The following is a 27,691-nucleotide window of genomic DNA, read 5'->3' on the forward strand; positions in this document are numbered from 1 at the left end:
ATGTCTGTCATCCATTCTGAAACAGACACCTATGATATTATTCAGATCTTGGGCAAGGGGACTTTTGGTGAGGTGGCAAAGTGCTGGAAGAGGAGCACCGGCCATTTTGTGGCCATCAAGATCCTCAAAAGTGATTCATACCGTGCCCGAATCATCAAAAACGAGCTAAAGATGTTGAGAGTGTTGGGAACAGTGAATCCCGACCAATACCACTTCATCCGATTCTTTGAGTGTTTCCACGACGACACCAAGTCGTACTTGGTGTTTGAGCTTCTGGAACAGAACATCTTTGAGTTTCAGAAGGAGAACAACTTTGCCCTCCTCCCTGCCAGACACATTCGGACTGTAACAACCCAGGTCCTGAGAGCCCTCCAGAAGCTCAAGGACCTGTCAATCATTCATGCTGACCTTAAGCCTGAGAATATCATGATCATTGATCAGAAGCGGTTCCCCTTCCGTGTGAAAGTTATTGATTTTGGATCTGCGAGCATATTTCATGAGGTGCGGTATGTCAAAGGTAGGAGTGTGTGCTTTGTCCATATTATTGACCTCCAGCCCCTTATGTTAGAGCCAACACTCAATCTAAATGGTAAACTTGGCTGGTGTACCAGTCTGGCCCATGGCAGCTGTTCACGGAACCAAGAAAGGATTTCCACGTACTTTCTAACAAAAACAACTTGGTCTTAGATGGCGCTGCTAACAGAGTAAAAGATCACAAGGCATTTCACAGGGCCCTCATCAGATATAACAACAACCAAGTAATGCAAGGAGATATTAGGACATATGACAAAACTTGGTCAAAGATGTAGGTTTTAAGGAAGATCTTACAGGAACAGATAAGGATAGAGAGTTGGAAAGGCTAAGGGAGATAATTCCAGAACTCAGGGCCATGGTAGTTGAAGCCGCACCCATGAGTAATGGAGCAACCCAATTCAAAGATATATAAAGTTCAGAATAGGAGGGGAACAGACATCTCAGTGGGTTGCAGGGCCCCAGAAGGTTACAGGGACGGGGAAGGATGCAGATATGGAGTGATTTGAAAACTACAATGGGAACCGTAAATTTTAAACTTGAGCACCTTCATGTATCCTCACTGTCGAAATTAGCTCACTTCATCTCCCTCTCTATCTTATTAATTCCCTCTCATCCCAGCCTCTACTTCCTATATCAATCCAACCATTGTTGGATATCAGTTGCTTGATCTTCTACCCCAGGCAGAGGGCGAAGGCCAGAAGATCCTTGAAGATGTCTGTCATCCATTCTGAAACAGGGTCATGGAGTCATACAGCACAGGAACCGGCCCTTTGGCCCATCGTATTCATATTGACCATAAAGTACCTACCTACACTAAACCCATGTACTAGCACTTGGTCGGTAGCTTACTATGACTTGGTGATGTAAGTGCTTGCCCAGATGCTTCTCAAACTTGGACTGGCTCTTTGAGCTACAGCTGAGCCTAATCAAAGACAAAGTAACCTGCAGGTCAGATCTTGTCCAGGAAATGATCCAATATGGATATTTTGTAGATATAAAAGATTTTTGATTGTGTGAAAAAGGGAAGTTTGTTGGCTCAGGGTGGGGACTGAGAAGTCGGTGCACTGCGCTCAGAGTAAGTGGAGGAGATGTTTCTTTACACAGATGGTGGGAAAAGTTTGTGAATGATTCAGGAAAGTTGGGAGAGAGAAAAATGGGGACGTTTTACAAGAGAGGAGGGCGGAAAAATTCATTGGTGATCCATTGAGGAATTTGGAGAGAGGGGGGCAGTGGGAAGAGTTTCAGATTGATCCCAGATTATGGGAAGGCAGGGGGAGGAGTAGGTTGGAACTGACGCAAGGCTGTGGTGGGGGTGTAAGAATATTTTGGGATCGTTCTCAATGGGCAGGGTGACCTGCTCCCCTTGACCAATGGCCAGGGTTGGACGAAGCTTGTTGATGGTTCAATGTTCAGTCCTTCAGGGTGTGTGGAGTGACAGAGTGTGTTCACTCCTGTCTGTGCACCACTAACATTCCCCCTGGGGATAATTCTGGGAAAAGCAGAATGCTCCCAGGGTGGGATGGAGCTCAGCGACCCTACTGCAGCTCGATGGAATCCAACCACCTGTCAAATACCTTGTCATGCAGTTGTACAGCATGGAAACAGGTCCTTCGGCCCACTGAGACTATACTGACCATCAACTACCCTTTACATTAATTCTGCACTAATCCCATTTTATTCTCCCCACATTCTCATCAACTCCCCCCACCCACCTGCACACTAGGGGTAACATACAGCAGCCAGTTAACCCATCAACCCTTCAGCGTGGGCTGGGTTCTGATTGGCCGTGGTCAGGTACCCGAGCAGAAGTTGGGCTAGTTAATACCTGCTGACTCTGGAGCCCTTCTTTGAGAGGATGAGCTCACTGTGTGCCCACTCATTGCCTGCAGGGAGTTATTTGCTTCTTTCTTGCCCAGTTGAATGGCGGGGGGGGGGGGGGCGTGGTGGAGGGGTGAGGGTTAGAGGGGGCGGGGGCAGGGGGAGTTGCTGTTGAAGAAGGTCGTGGTGGAAGGGCTGCTGTCTAGGGACAGACCTGAATCTTTTGATATTGTCCAGTGAAATAACCTGAGTTACAGTATGTGTCAGACTGCAAGCCAAGGTAACCTGTAAAGCATCAAAAGTAGCTGTTGCTTGAGGCCAGCATCCAGACACTTTCACTTTCCACCTGAGGGCCACAGTGCCTCCCAGACCTGGGGATAAGATAAGATAAGATTTCTTTATTAGTCACATGTACATCGAAACACACAGTGAAATGCATCTTTTGTGTAGAGTGTTCTGGGGGCAGCCCGCAAGTGTCGCCACTCTTCTGGCGCCAACATGGCATGCCCACAACTTCCTGACCCGTACGTCTTTTGAATGTGGGAGGAAACCGGAGCACCCAGAGGAAACCCACGCAGATACGTTCTCCCCGTGATGTGGAGGTCACAGTGTTGCACAGAGCAGTGCTGTGTAACAGATTCCTGAGTCGGTTTACGGACTCCCCAGCCTCCTGCCGTTTCTGCGGCCAGGACGAGACGGTGTATTGTGTATATATGGAGTGGGAGAGGTTGCAGCCTTGATTTTAGTATCTGAAGGGGTTGCTGCTCAGGTTATGGCTGCACTTCAGCCCCATGCTCCTGATCTTCGGTTACCTGGTGCGGAGGAGGTTGGGTCGCTTGGGGGATCTCCTGGTCGGTTTGCTCCTGGGCCTGGCCAAGTCTGCCATTCACGGGCATTCGGGGGTTCTGCCCCAGCCAATTGTCTGCCCCTCTTCTGGGGTTACGTCCATGCCCGTGTGTCCCTGGAGAAGGAGCACGCGGTATCCACAGGTACAGTGGGAGTCTTCCGGGACAGGTGGGCACCACAGGGGCTCGAGTGTGTTCTGGATAGCAGTGGCTGTGTTGTAATTTGAAACTATTGACTGTAAATAGAGTGATTTATGGAATGCTGTAGTATTGTAATGATGTGGTGCTGTAATCACTGTTAAACTTCCTCTGGAAAAGGAAAAAAAGCAAGAGTTTGAGGCATTGCAGTTTGGTCAATATCGTTTTCAGGATTTGTGTGTTGTTGGCAAGGCCAGCACTTATTGCCCATCTCTACCTGCCCTTGAGGTGGTGGTGAACTGCCTCCTTGACCCTCTGCAGCCCTTCTGGTGGAGGTACCCCTGCAGCGGTGTTGCAGAGGGCGTTTCCGGATTTAGACCCGGAAATGATGAAAGCACGGTAGCATAGTGGTTAACGTAACACTATTAAAGTGCCAGTGACCCGAGTGCAATTCCAGCCGCTGTCTGTAAGGAGTTTGTACATTCTCCTTATGTCCGAGTGGGTTTCCTCCGGCTGCTCCGGTTTCCTCCCCAATTCCAAAGGCATACGGGTTAGGAAGTTGTTGGCGTGCTATGTTGGTGCCGGAAGAGCGGTGACATTTGCGGGCTGCCCCCAGAACATTCTACTCAAAAGGTGCATTGCACTATGTGTTTCGATGTACATGTGACTAATAAAGAAATCTCATCTCATCTCATATGTTTCTAAGCTGGGATGGTGCATAATTTGGTGGGGAACCTGCAGGTTGGAATGTTCCCATGCACTTGCCACCCTTGTCCTTCTTGGTGCTTTGGGAGGTGCTGTTGGAGTGTCCTGGGCTGTAACTGAAGTGCAGTCTGTGGAAAGTACACATTGCAACCACTGTGCACCAGTGCTAGAGGGAATGAATATTTAGGATAGTTGATGCAGTGCCAATCAAGTGGGCTGTTCTGTTCTGGTTGGTGTCAAGCTTCTTGAGAGTTGTTGGAGCTGTACATACCCAGAAAAATGGAAAATATTTCATTACATTCCTGACGTGCCTTGCAGATGGGAGGAAAAGTTTCGGGGTGTTAGGAGGTGGGTCACTCACTGCAGGATACCCAGCCTCTGTCCTGCTCTTATAGAAGCACCATTGATGTGACCAGTCCAGTTGAGACTGTGGTCAGTGGTGACTCCGAGTTTATTGACGGTGGGAGAATTCTGTGCTGGTACTGCCATTGAATGTTAATGGTAGATGGTTTGACTCTTGTTGAAGATGGTCATTTGTGCTTCCAGCTTATCCGCTCTTGCCTGTATTTTTTCTTAGTCCTGCTGCTTGTAGGTTTCATTACCTGTAGAGTTGCAAATGGAATTGAACATTGTGCAGCCATCGGTAAACATCCCCACTTCTGACTGATAAAGATGTTGGGCCAAGGTCACTACCCTGAGGAACACCTGCAGGGTGATCTGGGCATTTTGATTGGTGGCCAACAAGCACAACTTTAATTGGTGATTGGTTTATTACTGTCACATGTACAGTTGTGCAGTGAAAAGCTTTTGTTTACGTGCCATCCAGACAGATCATTCTGAACATAAGTACATCGGGGTGATACAAAAGAAAAACAATAACAGAATGCAGAATATAGTGTTACAGTTACAGAGAAAATGCAGCTCAGGTAGGCAATAAGGTGAAAGGGCCATGGTGAGGTAGATTGAAAGGTAAAGAGTTCATTTTTATCATATAAGAGGTCTGTTCAAGAGTCTTATAACAGTGAGCCTGGTGGTACATGTTTTCAAGCTTTTGTATCTTTTGCCCGATGGATGGGAGTTGAAGAGAGAATGACCAGGGTGGGAAGGGTTTTGATTATGTCGACTGCTTTCCCAAGGCAGCGGGAAGTGTAGACGGAGTCAGTAGAGGGGAGGCTGGTTTGTGTGATGGACTGGGCTGTGTTCACAACTCTCTGCAATTTCTTGAGGTCTTGGGCAGAGCAGTTGCCATACCGAGCTGTGATGCATCCAGATACGTTGGCATGAATGGGGTGGGCTCACACATGCATTTGATGAAGGGTCACAGTGTTGAAACATTAATTATTTGTCTCTCCACAGATGCTGCCTGACCTGCTGCGTATTTACAACATTTTCTGTTTTCACATCTGATCTGGTTTACGTTCACGCGCTTATTTCTTTACATTGCTTAGTGTGATGCCCTTTCAGAGAGGCAGCATCTGCTGAAAGTTATGAACACAAATTGTTGTTGGAATAATTCAAGACACCAATAGCAAAAGGAAAGTCAGGCTCAGAACGGGGCCCATGTCACACACTGAGGAATGGACAATAAATGCCAGTTTTGTCAATGACAACTAATCCTGGAAAATAAAAAAAACACACAGCAACAGTGAAATAGCAGAAATCTCATCTAACTCCTTTCGCCTGAGTTTGCAGGAAATTAATACGATGGTCATGAAATTTGAAGCTGAGATTTTTTAAATTGTTAAAGATGCAAAGGGTTGAGATAATTCATTTACTATCCAGGTTTGGAGAGGATAAGACTCCGAGTCGGCATGGGTTGACGTTTGTGCACATTAAGAGAACTTAGTGAAGTAAAAACTTTACACAGAGTAGAAGGTAATAGTGACAGAGTATTGGATTAGAGGACAGCCAATGTGGTTCCTATTCTTAGAGAGAGAGGTAAGTCTAGTACAACTAACCATTTGCTCAACGTTATTGGTCAGAAAATTAACAGAAACTTTAATAAGGCATAGGGGAATGCACCAAGATACTTATTCAATGGCCCAGAACCTCCTAGGAGTAGCAAGTCACCTTCGCTCTCTGCTCCTCTATCACTGTGGCCGTACCTGATCTTTCAGCAGCAAGTTCATCTCTGGTGCCAGTTCCAACGGCACAGGACTTCCAATTGCAGAAATATTTCGACAGCTAGTTAAGTTTCACTGGCTGTCAAAACTGTGAATGAGCTTGAGTATTTCTGAATGTCTCTGGCATTCCCATTCAAAAACTGTCAAAAATGAACACACTATTAATGCCTATACAATTATCAAAATAAAAACGAACCAATTAAAAGCACATAATAAAGTAATGGCATTTAACTTAACTCAATTAAGAGAAGTAAATTCTCTGAAACCTACCTTTCTCTGAGCAGCTGTTCTTCTTCCTCGAAGTGACAAAGACGGAGGCCATTCAGCTTATCAGGTCCCCGCCAGCTCTCAGGAGAAGAAGCCCATCAGTCCCATTCTCCCCCTTATCCCCCTGCACTTGCATCTTATTCTATCTCACACATGGCCGCCAACTCTGAATCTCCTACCACCACCTATACCGGGGGTAATTTACAGCAACCAATTTCCCCACCAGCATGTGTTTGGGTTGTGGGAGGAAACTGGAGCACCCGGTGGAAAATCCATGTGGTCCTGGGAGAGCATACAATCTCTTTCCACAGATGCTCCATTGTCCTGCTGAGTATTCCAAGCAAATGTTTTTATTTCAGATTTCAAGCATCTGCATTATTTTGCTTTTGTTTCTTGATCAGGATATAGACACAGATTTTCTGGACTATTGGATGTTATTGCCACCACCCCCCCCCCCCACTGCACCCCCCAAAAAATACTCAGAAACATTAATAATTATTCTTTTTAAGATGTTACGCGTCTAGTCAAGTTTACTGTCATATGCACAAGTACATGTGTGCACAGGTGCAATGAAAAACTTACTTGCAGCAGCATCACAGGCACATGGCATTAGATACACAACATCCACAAGAAAAACATAACTTAATTGTAAGTTATACAAAATTATACTAGAAAGAACACAACTAAAAAAAAACTCCATTGTATTGCAAAGTGGTCAAAGTGGTCCCAGTGTTGCTGTACTGAGGTAATGATTAGGGTTGTGCAGGTTGGTTCAAGAACTGAATGGTTGAAGGGAAGTAGCTGTTCTTGAACCTGGTGGTGTGGGACTTCAGCCTTCTGCACCTGAATGATAAATGTTTCAGGGAACCGTTAAGTTTGAAGGGAGCATGGGAAGCAGAACAGAGAGAGTTTCAAGGGAGTGTAGGACCCGGGGCCTTGGTGATTTGGAAGGAACTGGGGCCCCAGAGGCTAGGAAGGGAGTGTAGGAACGTGGGCCCCGCTGCGTGAAAGGGAGCATACCCAGTGAGTGGAAGGGAGTGCAGCAAACATCACCTAGTGACTCAGATACTGAACCATTGGGATTTCCAAATAGTTGGATAGCAGATTATCAGAGTGTGACTGTCCTCAGGTTGGACCTTCTCTCTGCAGCCCTCTTCAACTTCTGGCACTTTTCACCCCGTCACTGGAATCATGTCTTCAGCTCCCTTGCCATCAAACCCTGAACTTCCCTCCCTAAACCTCTCTGCCTCACTCACCACAACCAATCACCAGCTTGAATATCTCCTCACGCTGGAATTTTGTTTGCTACTGTGATAATTTTGTTTGCTTCTGTGATAATACTAAACCAATACCAATATCAATACCAGTAAAGTCTGCTTTACTAGTACTGATATTGGTATTGGTTTATTATTGTCACTTGTACTGAGGTACAGTGAAAAACTTGTCTTGCATACCGTTCATACAGATCAGAGGTAGTACAGGGTAAAAACAATGACAGAATACAGAGTAAGGTGTCACGGCTACAGGGAAGTGCATTGCAGGTAGACGATAAGGTGCAAGGTCAAATGAGGTAGATTGTGAGGTCAAGAGTCCATCTCGTCGTATAAGGGAACCATTCAATAGTCTTATCGCCATGGGATAGAAGCTGTCCTTGAGCCTGGTGGTACATGCCTGATGGGAGAGGAGAGAAGAGAGAATGTTTACTGTCACACTCAAATTTGGAAAGTGACCCAGCCTTAATCATCAAGCTCTCTCAGTTTATGTGGGAACGTGAGAAATGGGAGCAGGGGTTGGCCATCTTGATCTTCAAGCCTGCTCTGCCATTCACCGATCCTGGCTGATCTTAGCCATAGAGTTGTACAGCACACAAACAGGCCCTTCGGCCCAGCCTGTCCATGCAGCCCATCGTACCTATCTACAATAATCCCGTTTACCCACATTAGGTCTTTAGCCTCCTACATGCCTTGGCGATTCAAGTACTTGTCTAGATGCTTCCTAACTGTAGTGAGAGTTCCTGCCTCTAATCCCCCCTCAGGCAGTGTGCTCCAGATTCCAACCACCCTCTGGGTGAAAATATTCCCCCTCTAAACTTCCAACCTCTCACCTTAAACCTAAGTTCTCTTATCTTAGACATCCCCAACTATGAGAAAAAGATTCTTTACTAACTCTGCTATCTATGCCCCTTATAAGTTTATACACCTCCAACAGGTCACCCCTCAGCCTTCTCCACTCCAAAGAAAACAAACACAGCCTACCCAGTGACCGAGACGCTCCAATCCAGGCAACACTCTGGTGAATCTCCTCTGTATCCTCTCCAGTGCCATCTCACCCTTACTATGGAGACTCCAGATGCTGGAATCACCACACGTTCCTTCTGGTTCCCCTCCCCTCACTGTTTCCATCTCCTGTCCCCACCTCCCTCCCTTGGTTCCATGTTGCACCTTCCTCTCCTTTCAGGTATCCACCATCTGCAGCCCTCTGTCACCTCCACCTCTCACCTCCCAGCCTCTGTCGCTGTTCCCACTCTCCCCTCCTCCATCCGCCCATCACCCCTCCTCACCTGGATCCTTGCCAGCTCTTGCGCCACTCCTTCCCCTCACTGGTTATCTCCCCTTTATCTTCCAGTCCAGATGAAGGCTCTCAACTGTCCATTTCCCTCCACTGATGCTGTCTGACCCACTGAGTTCCTCCAGCACCTTGTTTGTGCTCCACATCCTTCCTGTATTGTGGTGAACGGATCTGCACAGTCAGTGCTCCAGGTGTGGTCCAACTTCTACTCCTGTACTATTTTCTATAACTTTCCCAATAACGTTCAGAAATCTACTGACCTCTGTTTTGAATGAGCATCCACAATCACAGAATCCCATAGATTCATCACCTCAGAGTGAAGAAATTCCTCCTCATCTCTGTCCTACACCCCTTATCTCAGCCAGTTCCACGACAGGTACAGCTCTCCCCACCGTCGAGGTCATCTGCAAGGGACGATGTCTCAGGAAGGTGACGTCCATTATCAGGGACCCCCCCACCATGTGGACCATGCCCTCATCTCGATGCTGCCATCAGGCTGGAGGTACAGGAGCCTGAAGACCCACACCTCAAGGTTCAACAACAGCTTCTCCCCCACTGCTGTCAGATCGTTGAACCAACCTGAAAGACCCAAACGCTGCCTTGGACCATTCGGTTCTTGAACCAACAGACAAAACCCTAATCACTACAGTTTAGCAACACTATAACCACTTTGATCACTTTGCACTAAAATGGTCCTTTTTTTTGTTCTGATTGTATTTTCTTGTAAAAATTATGTATAATTTATGTTCAATTGATGTTTTTCTTCTGAAAGCTGCTTATCTGATGCTATGTGCCTGTGATGTTGCTGCAAGTAAGTTTTTCATTGCACCTGTGCACACATGGACTTGTGCAGATGACAATAAACTCGACTTTGACTTTGAATGCATTTCATTGTATTTCCATGTACGTGTGACATAAAGAAATCTCATCTAATTTCTTTTTCTCTCTCTCAACTTGCACCGATCTTGTTATGTTTACTTTGTCCATCTTGGATCGTATGTTTATGTTAACTTTTATTTGTCAAGTTGTAACGTACTGTGCTGTTGCTGCAAAAAAGCTAATTTTCATGGCACTTTATACCCTGTGTTTGCATGCCTATGACAATAAGCTTAAACTTTATTCTCATTTGGGGTGTCCTGCTCCTGGACTCCTCAGCCGGGGGAAACGTCCCCCAGTCCAGCTGCGTAAGATGTTTGTTGAGAGCTTCTTCGCCATCGGATTTCTGGGCGGTCCATGGATCCATGAACGCTGCCTCGTTTTTCCTCTTTTGCACTATTTTGTGACTTACACTGATCTTTGTGTCTTGCGCTGTACTGCTGCCGCAAAACAACAAATTTCACGTCACATGTCAGTGATAATAAACCTGATTCTGATTCTGGTTCTGAGGAAGTGGCAGAGGCGGGTACGATTATACTGTTTAACAAGACACTTGGACAGATACATGGATAGGAAAGGTTCAGAGGGACATGAACCAAATGCAGGCAAATGTGACGAGCTCAGGAAGACACCACGGTCGGCATGGACGAATTGGGCCTAAGGGCCTGTTTCTTTGCTGTGTGACTGAATCTCCTCCTTTCCCTTGTCACTGATCTGTTCTTTCTACCTTCCCGCAGAACCCTACATCCAGTCCAGGTTCTATCGCTCTCCTGAGATTCTCCTCGGCCTCCCCTTCTGCGAGAAGGTGGACATGTGGTCGCTGGGCTGCGTCATGGCAGAGCTGCACCTGGGCTGGCCCCTCTACCCCGGCAACAGTGAGTACGACCAGGTCCGCTACATCGTGGAGACGCAGGGGCTGCCGAAAGACCAGCTCCTCAACGCGGCCACCAAGGCGGGGCAGTTCTTCCGCCGCAACCCACGCCAGCATGCTGGCCCCCAGTGGCAGCTCAAGTGCGCCGCCGATTACCAGGCGGAGACTATGGTGCAGCCCCTGGAGAGGAGGAAGTACGTGCTCAAGTCGCTGGACCAGCTGGAGACCATCAACATCACCAAGACTGTCTTCCCGGACGATGAGGTGATCGCCGAGTTCCACGACCGCAAGAACATGGTGGAGCTCATCAAGAGGATGTTAACCCTGGACTCACATGAGCGCATCACGCCCAGCGCCGCGCTGAAGCACCCTTTCGTCACCATTCAGCAGCTCAAAATGACCCACGAGCACACCAAGTACTATGACCTGTCAGTGCAAGGGCTCAACGCAGCTCTCAACTGTGACAAGCGGGCCCTGGCTCAACGACATTACTACAACGTGGTCGATGAGACTTTCTACGCCAACTCTGATCACTACGAGTGCAGGCAGGCTCACCACATCCCCAGCATCACCTCGATGCAGAGGGCCATTGACAAGATGGACAACCTGACTATTGAGGAGCCAGGCCGGGAGGTTGGCATCAGCATGTGGCCTGAAGGAGCAGGTAATGCAGTGTACCAGCCTTCCACCTCAAAGGCGGTGAATCCCACCTGCCTGCCCCATTCATACCACCAAGGAGCCTGCTTCAGGTCCAACCACACTGGCCATCGGCACAGGAAAGAGCCAGTCATGTGTTACTACGGCAACCAAGGCGGGCTGAAGCAGCGGAAGGCTCCTCACCATTCCAAGTCGGACCCTACGTTTGGGAATGTGATACTGCTCGGACAGGAACCTTCCACGGAGGTCATCAGCTGGGAGGAGGAGGACACGGAGGCCATCTTTTCAGCTCCTTCTTCCTCGGCACAAGAGGCGAAGAGGGCCGAGGAGGCCATGTTCCATAAAGAGCCTTCGGGTCCTGAGGTAAGCTCAAAGGAAGTGCAGGGCAGCCGCGTGGTGGTACCAGGGCGTTGACATGGCAACCTACTCGACACAGCTTCAAATCCAAACCTCACTGGTGCAGGAAAAAAGCACAAGGGCTGCAGAGCTCAGGGAAAAAAAAACTATGAGTTTGACATTCCTGGACCAGAGCGCTCAGGAGCTTTCCTTTGCACCAGTTTCCAGGTTTCCCATAAATAACTAATCCCAGAATAATAACGGCAGTGGGATAGGTGCACTGGGATTCATGCAGGATTGGTCCTGGGGTGGGTAATGAGCAGAGCAGGGTTTACCCAGGACTCGATACACCAGGAATAAATAACATTAATAAATCCCGGAGGAGGCCCACCATTCATTATGGTCAGGCTGATCTTTTTGCTCAGCACCATTTTCCTGTACTAATGCCAATCCTTTGATTCTCTCAGCATGTTAAAACCTTTCAATGCTTGTCTCAGATATACTCAGTAACAGCCTACCTGGCAGAGGTGGACGTTGTTTGGTATGGGGCAGTGCAGGTTACTGGGGCAAAAGTGGCCAGCGTTCCGTAAGCATTCAGTCTGCTTTTGTAATGCTGGCTCTCCTGCTGCCTTTTAACGTTCCACCTTTACCCAACATTCCCACCGTGAGCAGGAAAACCAAAAAAAAACTGCAGAAGTTGGAAATCTGAGTCAAAGCCAGAAAGCGCCGGAAACACTCAGCAGGTCGGGCAGCATCTGTCGAGAGAGGAACAGATTCAAAGGGTCTTTGACCTGAAGTGTTTATTCTGATTCCCACTCCTTTGTGCACCTGAGTTTTTTCCCCACCATTTTGTATTTTTATATTCTCGCTCCCACCATTCTGCCTGTTCAGATTAAACCGTCCCCAACCTTTCCATGGGAATGTTGGCCCCAATCCTATTGAGGTGGAATCCATCCGTTCTGAATAGATCCCTCCTGCCCCAGACCAGTGCCAAGAATCTGAAGCCTTCCCTCTTGCACCACCTATCAATCTGCCTGATCTGTTATAAATGGAAAATGTAAGAAGTGCAGATGCTGGGAATCTGAAATAAATTCTCTACATTGGGGAAACCAAAGGCAAGTTGGGTAATCGCTTTGTGGAGCACCTGAACTGCCTCCACATAACCTTCCTGTTCCCTGCCACTTCAATTCTTCATCCCACTCCCACTCCAACCTTTCTGCCTCTGGTCTCCTGCAATGGCCAATGCAAGCTTGAGGAACAACATCTCATCTTCCAACTGGGCACGTCGCAGCCTTGGGGACTCAATACCAAATTCTCCAACTTTAGGCAACTCACTCTTTCTTTCTGTCTGTATCAGAACCAGCCACTTCGGTTTGCCATCATTTTGCCTCTGATTTGCTTTCTCTGGCCATTCCACCCCAGACATTCCGTCTTCTCGCAAGCACGTACCACCAGGCTCAAGGAAAGCTTCTATCCCACTGTCATCAGACAGGAGCCTGAGGGCACGTACCACCAGACTTAAGAACAGCTTCTACCCCACTGTGATAAGACTTTTGAATGGTTCCCTTATCTGATGAGATGGACTCTGACCTTATGATCTACCTTGTTGTGACCTTACATCTTATTGCACTGCACTTTCTCTGTAGCTGTGACACTTTACTCTGTACTGTTATTGCTTTTACCTGTACTACACCAATGCACTCTGTACTAACCCAATGTAACTGCACTGTGTAATGAATTGACCTGTACGATCAGTATACAAGACAACATTGTCACTGTACCTCGGTACAAGTGACAATAATAAACGAATACCAATACCTCTCAAACGCTAAGGATAAACTCCTGATCTTTCAATCTACCTCATTGTGGCCCTTGCACTTTATTTGACTACCTGCACTGCACATTCTGCGTAACTGTAACACTATATTCTGCGTTCTGTTTTCCTTTTTACTACCTCGATGTACTTATGTATGGCATGTTCTGCCTGGATGGCACGCACACAAAATCTTTTCACTATATCTCGGTACATGTGACAATAATTAACCAATTCCAATTCTGTTAGTCTAGTCTAGCCTGTTGAGCTATTCCACAGCCTTGCCATTTACAGCACATTACATAGGCAAAGAAGCATAACGTGCTATTAACTGACACTCTCACTGCCTCCTTTAACCCATCTGGTCTCACCCCATCAGAGATATTCCCTTTGTTCCACCCATCCCTCCTCTTCGCTCTCTTCTACTGAAAACTCTTTCCCAGTCCTGACGATGGGTCTCAGAGCTGAAACGTTAACTGTTTCTCTCCACAGATGCTGCCTGACCTGCTGAGTGTTCCAGCATTATCTGTGTTTGTTCCTGTTTCTATACCCATGTGTTGGCACTGGGAGAAATCCAGCATGGACACAGTGTGCTGAAGGGCCTGTTTCCGTGCTCAATAACAATATAACTTTATCACCACCACTGCCTTTAATCTTCAGCCCCAGCTCCTGAAAATGACTGTGGGACCTCAACCCTGTCACTGGTTCCAACATAAGGCAGGTTTTAAGTGGGGTCCTAGGGAAGGACGGAGAAGCAAAAGTTCAGAAGGGAATTCCAAAGGCATGATCACCCATTATGGAGGCATTACACTTGTGATGAGTGAGAGGCTCTAACTTCTGTAAACTGGGAGTTTAGAAGAATGAACGATGATTTTATTGAAACATTCACGGTGGACCATAGGGCCCTGGGGAGTGTTGTAGAACAGAGGGACTAGGAGTATAAGAACATGATTCACTGAAAGTGGCATCACGGGTAGACAGAGTAGTGAAGAAAGCTTTAGGCACACTGGCCTTCATCAGTCAGAGCAATGAGTATGGAGGTAGGGATGTTATGTTGAAGTTGTACAAAACATTGGTGAGGCCACATTTGGAATACTGTGTTCAGTTTTGATCACCCTGCTATAGGAAAGATGCCATTAAGCTGTAAGGAGGACCGAGGATATTTACAAGGATGTTGCTGGGATTCAAGGGACGGAGTTATGGAGAGAGGCGGAGGAGGCTGGGACTTTATCGCTGGGGGGTAGGAGAATGAGGGGCGATCTTATAGAGGTGTATAAAATTGTGAAGGGAACAGATAGGGTGAATATACACAGTCTTTTCCCAGGGTTGGGGAAGCAAGAACTAGAGAACATACTGTAGGTTTAAGGTGAGAGGGGAGAGATTTAATAGGAACCTGAGGGATAACTTTTTCACCCAGAGGATGGTCTGTATATGGAACGAGCTGCCAGAGGAAGTGGTTGAGGCAGGTACATTAACATTTAAAACATATTTGGATAGGTACATGGGTAGGAAAGGTTTAGATGGATATGGGCCAAACGCAGGGAATTGGTAGTAGTTTAGATGGGAATTTTGGTCAGCAATGGACCAGTTGAACCAAAGGGCCTGTTTCCATGCTGTAGGAGTCTATATAAGATCCGAAGGGGCATGACAGGGTAGATGTTTAGATGCTTTCACTAGGGGAAATGTTGAGTAATGGGACATGGTTACAAGATAAGGGCAGATCATTTAAAACTGACGTACAGAGAAATTTCTTCTCGCAGAAGTCTCTGCCCCAGAGAGTTGTGTAGTCTATCTCATTGGAAGTACTTAAGGTGGAGGTAGATAGATTTTTGATAGATCAGGGAATTGAGGGCAATGGGGAACTGGCAGAGAAGTAGAGTTGAGGCCTGAGGTAGAGCAGCCACACTCATATTGAATAGCAGGACAGGTTTAAGGGGCCGAGTGGCCTACTCCTGCTCCTATTTTCTTGTGTTCTTATGTGTAGATACCTCAGCAGATTATCGAACTGATGGAGGTTACAGGTGTCAGGCACAGCAAGACCGTCGAGTTGTTGGAAAACCAGAATGAGAACATTAACATAAGGGTTTGCTTAGCAGAGAGCCTTTCTGGTGTGCACATGGAGAATGGTGAATGTGACTTAGTGTGAGTTAGGACACAGGCTGCAGGGTTTTGGATGGAGACACAAGAGACTGCAGATGCTGGAATCTGGAGCAACACACAAGATGCTGGAGAAACTCAGCAGGTCAGGCAGATTCTGTGGAGGGAAATGGACAGTCACTGTTTTGGGTCAAGACCCTTCATCTGGAAGGTTTTGGATGGCCTAGTGTTTACTGAGGGTAGATGAAGGGAGGCCATCCAGGACAGCAAGGCTGGGGATAGCAGAGCATTGAATAGGGTTTTGGTAGCAAAGGGATGAGACAGGAGAAGGCAATAGGTAGTCCTACTGGAGGGAGGCATACCAACACCCTAGGGTTACATGTAACACTGAACTTGCACATGGTCTGGTTCTGTTGCCAGGGAGAAGAATAGTTTGGCAGGCAAGGGAAGGTAGTACTGAATAGAAAGGCTCTGGTTTTTCTGATAGGCTGGTGTCAAAGTGACTAATTAACCCATCCAGCTGTTGGGAGATAGCCTCACCATTTGTTACACAACTGGTAATCCACGTAACTCCACTGTGATCTCTTGCTACTTTTACCTGACATTTTTCAGTCTTGGTAACTCCAGTTTTCTCCTGAAAGAGGTTAGGGCAGGATTCATGTAAAGATGGGTGATTGATGGTCACCGTGGACTCGGTGGGCTGGATCTCTCTGTGACGCCAAAACTCTAAATGCATTCAGACACAGTACAGTATATAGACACCAAAAGAAGTAGTTCTTTATTTACAAAGCAACATATTTTACCTGTATACAGGCAGAATCTTGACCTATTGCACATTAAGGGAAAACTATTACATTGTTACAAAATAGTCATGATACATGACTTACTGTCCAATGGGACCATAGTATGTCCACACACACATAGGTTCAAAGATACCGTTCCCACTTCTTGCCTGTATACTTTCTACAGTGAAGAGTGAGTACCTCATCAACATACACATTTCACATAATTAGAACTGTCTCTTTTAAATGAATAATCATAAACCAAGCCCAGAAACTCGTTTTCAGAGTCTCCCCTTCACAGGTTTTAGTGTTGAACATGCTTTAAGACTTTTTGGTTTTGGATCCAAACTCAAAGAATGTTCTGTTTCTTCACTGGATTTTGGATTAAGAGGAGAAAATGCTGGAAGCACTCTTTGCCCAAAACTGGCAATTATTATTGCCAACATTACTTCTCTCCACAGCTGCTGCCTGACCTGCTGAGTGTTTCCAGGATTTACCATTTTTATTTCAGATTTCCAGCATCTTTTGATTCTCATTTACAGGTGCTTAGACTCGGGACTTTCTGCCCTGGATCCAGCTCAGACACAATTCCATCATCCAGACTTTATTCTTTTCTGGAAGAGATTGTTTGATCTACAAAGTTCACTTTGGATTTTGTCACTAATTTGTCCAACTTTACAAGGGTTCCTACCTCCCACTTGTATGATGTCATCTTGCTAGGACAGCTAAGAACACAATATTTTTGTTTGAAAATGCACTCATGATTAGAATCATTGTCATAGTCTTGACTCAACTCCTCTTCAGCTCCAAAAGCCAAACTTGTTTGAATAAGTCTGCAGTGTGTTCTTAACCTTCATCAAGCAGTCCTGTAGGTGTATATCCCGGGGTGGTGTGCAGTGTTATTCTGTATTTCAGCAAGAAATTGACAGTGATAATTCATGCTGAGCTTTGAAATCCCTGCAACACTTGCAGCTTGAGCTATTCTGACCTTTCAGCTGCTCTGGATGATAGGAAGGAGTGAGACTGTTTCATAGCATTCTGTTTCATGGTTTGCAATCATAGCAGGTAGGAACAGGAGCCATTGTCAGAAGTGAGCCCTTCAGATAAACCACAACACACACAGATAGATCTCCACTCATCTATTGCCTCTGCTTCCTCAGGAGGCGAAGGAAATTTGGCATATCCCCATTGATCCTCACCAATTTTTATAGATGCACCACAGCTTGTTACGGCAACTGCTCTGCCCAAGACCACAAGAAACTGCAGAGAGTTGTGGACACAGCTCAGCACATCACAGAAACCAGCCTCCCCTCCATGGACTCTGTCTACACATCTTGCTGCCTCAGTAAAGCAGCCAGCATAATCAAAGACCCCACCCACCCCAGACATTCTCTCTTCTTCCCCCTCCCATTGGGCAGAAGATATAAAAGCCTGAAAGCACGTACCACCAGGCTCAAGGACAGCTTCTATCCTGCTGTTATTAGACTATTGAACAGTCCCCTAGCACGATAAGATGGACTCTTGACCTCAATCTACCTTGTCGTGGCCTTGCGCCTTATTGTCTGCCTGCACTGCACTTTCTCTGTAACAGTAACACTTTATTCTGCATTCTGTTATTGCTTTTCCCTTGAACTACCTTGATGCACTGATGTGGTGAAATGATCTGTATGGATGGCTTGCAAAACAAAGTTTTTCACTGTACCTCAGTACATGTGACAATAATAAACCAATTACATTCAGCAGTGGGACGCAAACCCATGCATTTCCCTTCAATCTACTCTGAACGACTATTGATCAGTAGGAAATTGTCAGTCCCTTTTTCACAAAGTCAATGTTTTCTCTCTGGAAAAAGTCCAGTTGCCAGGACCTCGACTATAAAGGAGCTTTTAGGGTCTTATTCTCAACATTGGGCAAATATTGCATCTGCTCATCAATAATTCGTGGCCGCTGTCCAAGTGGGGCCAGTAAACAAAGACTTCTTTCACACCAACTATTCCTGAGTATTCAGCGTGAAGTTCAGACAGAACATCTTCTCTCAAAGTAGCAATGACCAACTGGATGCACCCCTGCTCCCTTGACAACTCATAGCAACAATTTATGGAACAGTTTCAGATCCCTGTCTGTACACTGGTCACATTCTGTCCCTCCTTGCGATATCTGTCCTTGCACCCTTTCAACGCGAGTCCCTGGGTTGCGTGTGCCTGTCTGTCTTAATGGAACAGCATGATAATTTTTTTTTTAAAACTTCAACATTCATGACTGATTGCAAGAAGCATCCAGCTTGTACATTGAGCAAATTGACTTGTTCTTTTAAAAAAATCAAGCAATATCCTTAAGGTTGAACGATAAGGTGATATTGTGTGAGCTCAAAGCAATGTATTACACAAGCAATGAGAAGGTAATACTGTTGCAGACTGGGCCAAGACCACACAGCACGCTGACAGACCTCACATGGCAAGAGATGCAAAAACATCAGGGAGAGAAATGAAGTTATCCTTTTACCAAAAGTGAAACATTAACCCTGTTCTCTCTCCACAGATACTGTCTGATCATAACAGTTAATATATATATATAAAAATAAAATCACAAGGAGTACAAAAAAGTAATCTAGGCATCCCGTTCTCTTAAGTGAACATAATACAAAAGGAAAATTGAAAAGATTTAATTATACGAGAAAAGAACCCCCAAATCAAAAAAAAACCAAAAGAAACCAAAAACTTGAAAAAAAAACACTGGACTGATATTTCTTCAATTAAAAAAAATATTATGTCATCAACTCCGCTCCTCTGCATTCAAGGGTTATTGAAAGGGATCTGAAAAAGGTCAGCTTATATCATATGGAAATATTGAATAAATGGACTCCAAACTTCCTCAAATTTAAGTGAAGGATCAACAGTACCACTCCTAATTTTTTTCTAAGTTTAATCATGCTATAGTTTGAGAAAACCACTGAAAAGTGGTGGGAGGTATTGGATCTTTCCGTTTGAACAAAATGGATCACTTGGCCATTAATGTGACAAAAGCGATCATACGACGAGCAGAAGCAGATAAATGGCCAGATTCCATCATTGGTAACCCAAAAATTGCAGTAACAGGATGAGGCTGTAAATCAATATTCAATACAGATGAAATAATGTTAAAAGTGTCTTTCCATCCTCTGCGCTCTCTCCAGCTTAATGGCATCTTTCCTGTAGCAGGGCGACCAAAACTGAACACAATATTCCAAATGCGGCCTCACCAACATCTTGTAGAACTGTAACATAACATCCTAACTTCTAAACTCAATGAAGGCCAGCGTACCAAAAGCCTTCTTCATCACCCTGTCTCCCTGTGATGCCATCTTCAGGGAACCATGTACTTGTATTTCTAGATCCCTCTGTTCTACAACACTCCCCAGGGCCCTACTGTTCACAGTGGAAGTCCTACCCTGGTTTGTCTTCCCAAAATGCAACACCTCGTACTTATCCAAATTAAACTCCATTTGCCATTCCTTGGCCCACTTACCCAGCTGATCAAGATCCCTCTGTAAAGCCTGAGAACCATCTTCATTGTCAACACCACCACCTATTTTAGTGTCATCTGCAAACTTACAAACCAAGCCTTGTACATTCTCATTCAAACCATTGATATAGATGACAACTAGCAATGGGCCTAGCACCGACCCCTGGAGAACACCACTAGTCACAGGCCTCCAGTCTGAAAAACAACCTTCCACCATCACCCTCTGCTTCCTACCATTAAGCCAATTCTGTATCCAATTAGCCAGCTCTCCCTGGATCCCATGCAATCTAACTTTCCATGGCAGCCTAACATATCAAAGGCCTTACTGAAGTCCATATAGGCCACATCGACCTTCTTGGTTACTTCTTCAAAAAACAATCAAATTCATGAGACATGATCTCCAACGGACAAAACCCTGCTGACAATCCCTAATCAACCCCTATCTTTCCAAATGCATGTACATCTTATCCGTCTAGTAAGTTACCTACCACAGATGTTAGGCTTACTGGGCTAGAGGGATAGGTGGGTTGCAATCATAGAGATGGAGCATCTCTCTTCTGCCCACCAAGTCCATCAACCACCCATTCACACTGATCCCATTTTATTCTCCCCACATTCCCATCAACTCCCCCCAGGTTCTAACCAAGGACAACGTCTCCGGCGCTGTGATGCAGTGGCTTTACCAGCTGCACCACTGTTGTAAACTGGGAGGAATTAAAGTAAAAGCAGACCTTTGACATGCAAGAGGTACATAAACAGTGGAAGGATCCGCTACAAGGTAAGAGGCCAAGAGCTGCTTTCACTGGTACTAACATCAATCTATTTACTACTTTATCCAGAGATCTCAACCAAGCCAACAGGATTCTGAACACTCCGACAGCTTCGACAATGAATGGTTAAATAACGGCAGCGAGACTTGGAGTCCTGATAGCACAGATTCCGTCTCCATTGAATACGAGGAGATACAGACACGAAGTAACAGTTACCAGAATTACCTGCACATGGAAAATCAGCATTAGTTGCCTTGCCCAGTTGGCCTTGCAGAGAGCGCCCCCTGCCAATCAGAAAATACTTCAAATGATTTTACGATGTGACAAATGCCTCGGATGTTTGCCACAAAATAAACCGTCATTAAATCTTCAACTGTAAGCATCATTTTATTTATAATAAAGCAACGTGAAAATATAGATCTCTCAGATCATATGAAAGGAATTTAGAAATATATATTGTACTAAAGCATGCCAGGTCTGAAATCAAAACCACGGGCAGTCGGGAGATAAGGTGGAGCAGGGAAGACGTGCGAGTCCTTCATTTAAGAAACAAAAATGGCCAGTTTAATGTGATTGAGTATTCAATCTATTTCTGAAATTGACTTCCTCAACACTCTGAAACTTTGGGGGAGATTTGGAAAAGAGCTTTGACTTGTTATCTGATTATTCAGTGTTAAAGCACTCTGTATTCTGTATTGTTAATAAAACTGTTTGAAAATCAATGAGGTTTGTTGGGTTGAATAATCTTCCCAGGTATAAATGCATAGAAATGGCTGATGCCTCACCAGGAGACCTCAGGTGCATAGAACCTTTTTGGCAGATCATCCATGGGCACTGATGCACATGGTATTGCCAATGCTAGCAAAAGCTTGGTACGCCACCGCATCTGAACTCAAATGGTGGAGCAAGAGGATGATGACAATTCCTGAGCAGTTGAATCTGTCCTTAACCTTGCAGAGACCAACCATCTGCTCTCAGAAACCTCTTCACCACCTTCCCCCACACAGCATCTCGACCCCACCACTGGACACCAGGACATTGTCTCCCAGACTGATAGTGACCTCACATCCTTGGGAGGTTTGCCCTCCATCTCCAACCCACTTCTCCTTCCTCCTCAAGATCCACAAGCAGGACTATCCCAGCAGACACATCCCTCATCCTGCTCTTGACTCACTTATTACTCCCTGCCTTTATCCCCGCTCTCCTGAGATAAAGGAGAATGCTGGAAATAGCAGGTCAGGCAGCATCTGTGGAGAGAGACAAAAACTTCACATTTCTGATTTTACATCTGAAATAGTTGAATTCATTACCGAGTCCAAGGGCTGCAAGATGCCCAGGCGAATGAGGTACTGTTCTTCGAGCTTGCGTTAGCCTTCTCCGAAGTAAAAGCACCCCCCCCTTCCCGCCACCTGCACCTAACTAAAGCCCCTTGCCGCCTGGTGAAGGCTGAGCAGATTAGAATAATGCTTCTCCAAGCCTTATCTAACTCGTCAAGGCTAGAGTTTCACCAGCAATGGCTTCTCTTCCCCCTCCCACAGGCATCTCTCCCCACTATTATTGGATTTGTCTCACAGCAGCACCTTCCAAAAACAGAGTAACTTTCCATAGGTACATTGGCTCCACCTCACTACCCCCCTAAGCATGACCACCACTCTCTCTGCCCCATTAGCTCTCTGTTGTCAGACTGCCTGTTTCAAGATCCAGTCATTTCTTCTCAGCAACTTTTATTGATGCACCATAGAAAGCATCCTACCTGAATGTATCACGGCTTGGTATGGCAACTGCTCTGCCCAGGACCGCAAGAAACTGCAGAGAGCTGTGGACACAGCCCAGCGCATCACGGACACCAGCCTCCCCTCCTTGGACTGATTATGCTGGCTGCTTCTCCAAGACAGCGAGAGGTAAAGGCAAAGACCCCACCCACCTGGGTCATTCTCTCTTCTCTCCTCTTCCATCAGGTAGAAGATACAGGAGCCTGAGGGCACGTACCACCGGACTCAAGGACAACTTCTACCCCACTGTGATAAGACTATTGAACGGTTCCCTTATACGATAGAATGGACTATGATCCCACAATCTACCTTGTTGTGACCTTGCACCTTATTGCACTGCACTTTCTCTGTAGCTGTGACACTTTACTCCGTACTGTTATTGTTTTCACCTGTACTACCTCAATGCACTCAGTACTAACCCAATGTAACAGCACTGTGTAATGAATTGACCTGTACGATCGGTATGCAAGACAAGTTTTTCACTGGACCTCGGTACAAGTTACAATAATAAACCAATACCAATTCCAAAGACCAAAGCCATTTCCTTCACTCCCTGTGACATTCCATTCCCCAGCCACCGGATGGCTTGCAAATTCAGTGCCATGTCTGGCCCCGAGATGAGATTCTGACCATCAGGAAGACACCAACCTCCACCTCTGTAGCTTCAACCCAAGTCTGCCCCTGCCCCACCTCATTCACAGCCGAAAGCCTTGCCCATGCCCTTGTTACCTTGAGACTTGAATGTTCCAATTTCTGGCCACTCAGCCACCAACATTAATAAATTTGGAGTCTTTTAAAAGTAGTCGCTTCTTTTGAAGACAAGTTCCAAACTGTAGAATTTTCACCCCAAACCCTCGCACCTTCCCACCTCCCTCCCTTCAGGGCATTTGTTAAAACTCACCACTTGTGATAAGGCTTTTGGTCATCACCTTAATATCCAATTGGATATTAGGGGTGATGACCTAATTAGGGAGGCTCTGCAACATCAAAGGCATCAAGTAATTGTTGAAAGAGTGGGTTGGGAATATGAGCACAGACGTATTGAAGGATAAAGTCAGGCGATGACAAACGAGTTGAGGGGCAAATACCAGCGCAGGCTGGAAGAAAATTCTTCTTTGTCTTCAGATACTGCCTTGTGTTTGATATCTCATCCAGTTAGGCAACTCTCGTTACACATTTCCTCTACTGTGCACTGAAGTGCCTCGTCTGTCTGGGAGGGGCCCATACCCAAGAGGAACTCCCCTAGAGACACACCCGTTGCCCTCGAGTAGGGAGGCAGTGTTGTGCAGCTGGTAGAGCTGCTGCCTCACAGCTCTGGCAACCCAGGTTTGATCCTGCCCTCTGTGTGGAGTTCGCATGTTCTCCCTGCAGCCGTGGGGGTTTCCCCTGGGTGCCCTGGTTCCTCCCACATACCAAAGAAGTGCAGGCCGCTGTAAGTTGTCCTTAGTATGTCAGTTAGTGGTAGAATCGGGGGGCGGGGGAGTTGATGGGAATGAGGGGAGAACGAATTGGGATGAGTGTACATGGGTGGGCATGGACTCAGTGGGCCAAAGGGCCTGCTTCGGTGCTATATGGGAAAGGAACCGAGGGTTAAGTGTGTGCGTCCTGTGGAAGCACGTGACCACCAAGCTCATGAAACGGCAAGGTAACAGTGGTCGGTCCAAGAGCGGTGTCAGGTGAGCTGAACTGAACCAGGCAAGAGCTCAGGGTGAGGAGGAATGAGAGGCTTTACAGTGGAAATGGTCAAAGCTAATGATGTTCAGGAACTGCGGGAGAGAATGAAGGGGTAATTAACAGTTAGTCTCAGTCTGAGAGGCAAAAATATCCACGAGTCCCTCACGTGGCAGGGTTTTTGTTAAAATTCATATTTTGCTGCTTACTATCTGTCCTATGGGAGACAAGAGTCCTGCTAGTCTCCCCTCCCCAACCTTACAACTAAATTATAATTGACCACAACGCTGCATCACAAAACCATCCTCCGAACATCAGGTATAGCGTCAGCCGACCATTCTTCCCCGACTCCAGAAAGTCTCCGCCACTCTCCGTGAACTCTGAAGGTCCCCTCTGCTCCCAGTCCTGGCCTCACTTTCCTGAGTGAACAGTAATTGTTTGAACTAAACTTTGATTGCACCTGCAGTGAAATTTGAGGGAGCCACGTAGTGCCTGACAGATTCACAAAGAGTGCAGTACGGGACGGGTAAAGGCAATCAGACTCATTTTTATTTAAAACCCAACAATTCCTGTAAGGAGTTTGATTAACTATATTGGGCTTCACACACACACACACACACGAGTCTCTCACACACACACACGAGTCTCTCACACACACACACACACACACACGAGTCTCTCACACACACACGAGTCTCTCACACACACACGAGTCTCTCACACACACACGAGTCTCTCCCACACACACACACACGAGTCTCCCACACACACACGAGTCTCCCACACACACACAGTCTCTCACACACACAGTCTCTCACACACACAGTCTCTCACACACACAGTCTCTCACACACACAGTCTCTCACACACACACACAGTCTCTCACACACACACACACACAGTCTCTCACACACACACACACGTCTCTCACACACACGAGTCTCTCACACACACGAGTCTCTCACACACACGAGTCTCTCACACACACACACACGAGTCTCTCACACACACACACGAGTCTCTCACACACACACGTCTCTCACACACACACGAGTCTCTCACACACACACACACACACGTCTCTCACACACACACACACGTCTCTCACACACAGTCTCTCACACACACACACACGTCTCTCACACACACGAGTCTCACACACACGAGTCTCACACACACGAGTCTCACACACACACACGTCTCTCACACACACACGTCTCTCACACACACGAGTCTCACACACACACGAGTCTCACACACACGAGTCTCACACACACACACACACGAGTCTCTCACACACACACACACACACACGAGTCTCACACACACACACACGAGTCTCTCACACACACACACGTCTCCCACACACACACACACACGAGTCTCCCACACACACACACACACACGAGTCTCCCACACACACACACACGAGTCTCCCACACATTGCACCTGCACCAACACTGCAGCCAAAGGGAACCTGTGATTCAGAAAGAGTAACTTTGCTCCATGTTTGCACGATTGTTTCCTTTGATGTGACTTTTGACAGAGGGGTGTGAGACACAGACCTGTCACACATTCCCAGGGCAGAGAGAGCACTGGGCTGTGGGGAAACAAAAGAAAAAAAACATTCCACCTGGTGTGAAGCTCCCTCTACAACGTCCCGCCACACACTCCCAGGGTGGGGATAGTACTGGGCTAGGAACGGCACTGAGTTGGAACCCATGCCTGTTTTGAGGGCAGATGCATGGTCCAAGGCATTTGTTGTGTGGACAAACCCCCTCCGCCCGTGAGCTTGCAATTTAATGGATCACAGAGGGAATCACTCGGCAAGTGGCTGGCAGTGGGGGGGGGGGGGGGGGGGTGCGGCGAGGTGTAGAGTGGGAGAGGCAAACGGAGTTGGGGGGGGGGTAGAGAGGTCTGGTTTGAGGGGCAGGTCAGATGTAGATACGACGTGGAGAGACGAGGTTCAGTTGTAGCAGTGCGGGTGGGGTAAGCTGGGGTGAATCGTGGGCAGGAGAGAGTGCAGTAGCAGCGGAAATCAGGATGGGTGGTGGTGAGAGGACTGTCCCTTAAAAAAGCAGCTCCCTGGACAACAAGACCAGACCAGGCAAGGTCAGGTCAGGTCCTTAATGTCACAGCACCTCAAACCTCTGGCTGAGACCTGCAAGGCTGCCAGCATGTACAAGGAGCAAAATGGGCAGGAGTACCATCGCACCATACAACGCACCCTTCACTACCCAGTCTCCGTGCTGCCGTGAGTCTGCGCTGTTTGTGCTGTGGGTGCAGAACGCAACAAGTGTGCACCCGAGCGCTCTGGGCACCCAATCTCATTCAGCCACTGGATGTTGCTAAAGCTCCGGTTTAAAAATGCACTACGTTGTAAAATTTCTATACTCCCAACAGTGCGAGACAGCCCAGTGTGGTACTGCTTCCCAGTGCTGAGTTATAGAGAGTCAGGGATCCCCACAGCAAATGCAATGGCCTGAGATGACTCGGGTGTGACTCCTGTCCCAGCAGTGAGACACTGGTGTTGACCTCCCCAACCACTACAATGCTGGGTACAGAGCGACCATGAGTGTGGAGACAGGGGCACAGCAATAAACTAGCAGCAAGTCAGTATCTCCCTGTCATTGGACGCAACATCTGCAGGGAGAAGTGTACCGAATTTTCCTGAGGGTTCCTCAAATCATTTCCTATGGACAGCCTGGAGAATTGGGATTGAGAATTCCCCAGATTTTCTGCCAGAGTTAGAGTGGATGATCAGGAGAACCCTCAATGGAAAGTCAAGAGGTCGGCGATCACGTCTTGTGACATCACTTCCTGACAGACATCTATGAGCACCATTTGAGGCCCTTGCACTGTTTCCAGGGCCGTGCCGGTTAATGTTCCAACCCCAAACGAGCGGCTTCTCGGCTGGGTGGTTAGACATATTTACAGATGCTGTGCCAGTTATTCAGAGTGTCCATGATCTTGCTGTATGGCGAGTTCCAGTCTCGCTCGAACACCTCCTGCAGCTGCTGTGGGATGGTGGGCACTGGGGACTGTCCCCTCGAATCGGTCTGGTTGATCACCAGCCCCACACCTGCCGTGTTCTCAAAGTAGTCACCAGACCAGTTGGACGTCCCTGAATTGCAGAGAGAACATTGGGTTTAGCCGAGTCCTGTGGCAGAACGACCACTGAATGAAAAGCAGACGCTGACACCATTCCCAAACCTCACTGACGAAGAGACCTTGTCTCATAAAGACCTAAGAATGTTTGTGTAGAGGTTAAACTTCCAGCCATCCCATCCCATCTCCTGTAAACTCTACCTCCAACACTCAGACCACAAACCATCAGTGACTCCTCTCCTCAAGCGGCCTTCCAAGCCACTCTTCATCTACTGTTCAACCTCCACAAATCCACATCAGGATAGTTGTGTCACACACTAGTGGCCCCAGTGTAAAAGGGCAGCCAGGTGACACACTAGTGTCCTCACTGTACAGGGACAGCGGTGTCGTATGCATCTACGGGAGACACCGCCTCGTGAATGAAGAATGAGAGAGGACC

General features: G+C 46.9%; 2 protein-coding genes across 3 annotated transcripts in view; one reads left to right on the top strand and one right to left on the bottom strand.

Annotated features, from left to right (window-relative positions):
- On the top strand, positions 1-20,950 carry LOC127586257 (homeodomain-interacting protein kinase 4-like). The gene is made up of 4 exons (XM_052044061.1): positions 1-517; positions 10,612-11,765; positions 15,536-15,634; positions 20,771-20,950. Exons 1-4 carry the CDS (start codon positions 1-3, stop codon positions 20,948-20,950), a joined length of 1,950 nt encoding a protein of 649 aa, XP_051900021.1.
- Positions 16,412-27,691, bottom strand: part of pld3 (phospholipase D family, member 3) — a 39,736-nt gene continuing 28,456 nt past the window's right edge. For both annotated transcript variants that reach the window (XM_052044354.1, XM_052044355.1), the window contains exon 13: positions 16,412-27,268. In XM_052044354.1, the coding sequence (XP_051900314.1) occupies positions 27,066-27,268 (203 nt within the window). In that variant the 3' untranslated portion in view covers positions 16,412-27,065. The remainder of the gene's footprint in view (positions 27,269-27,691) is intronic.

This window comes from Pristis pectinata, chromosome 35 (assembly GCF_009764475.1).
Source record: "Pristis pectinata isolate sPriPec2 chromosome 35, sPriPec2.1.pri, whole genome shotgun sequence".
NCBI lineage: Eukaryota > Metazoa > Chordata > Chondrichthyes > Rhinopristiformes > Pristidae > Pristis > Pristis pectinata.

What these genes read in the sequence shown, in the direction of transcription:
- LOC127586257 (XM_052044061.1), top strand. Translation starts at nt 1, where the DNA reads ATGTCTGTCATCCATTCTGAAACAGACACCTATGATATTATTCAGATC. An exon ending in AAGAGCCTTCGGGTCCTGAG is followed by an intron (nt 11,766 to 15,535) that starts GTAAGCTCAAAG and finishes TCTTATGTGTAG; the next exon opens with ATACCTCAGCAGATTATCGA. An exon ending in ATGAGAACATTAACATAAGG is followed by an intron (nt 15,635 to 20,770) that starts GTTTGCTTAGCA and finishes TACTTTATCCAG; the next exon opens with AGATCTCAACCAAGCCAACA.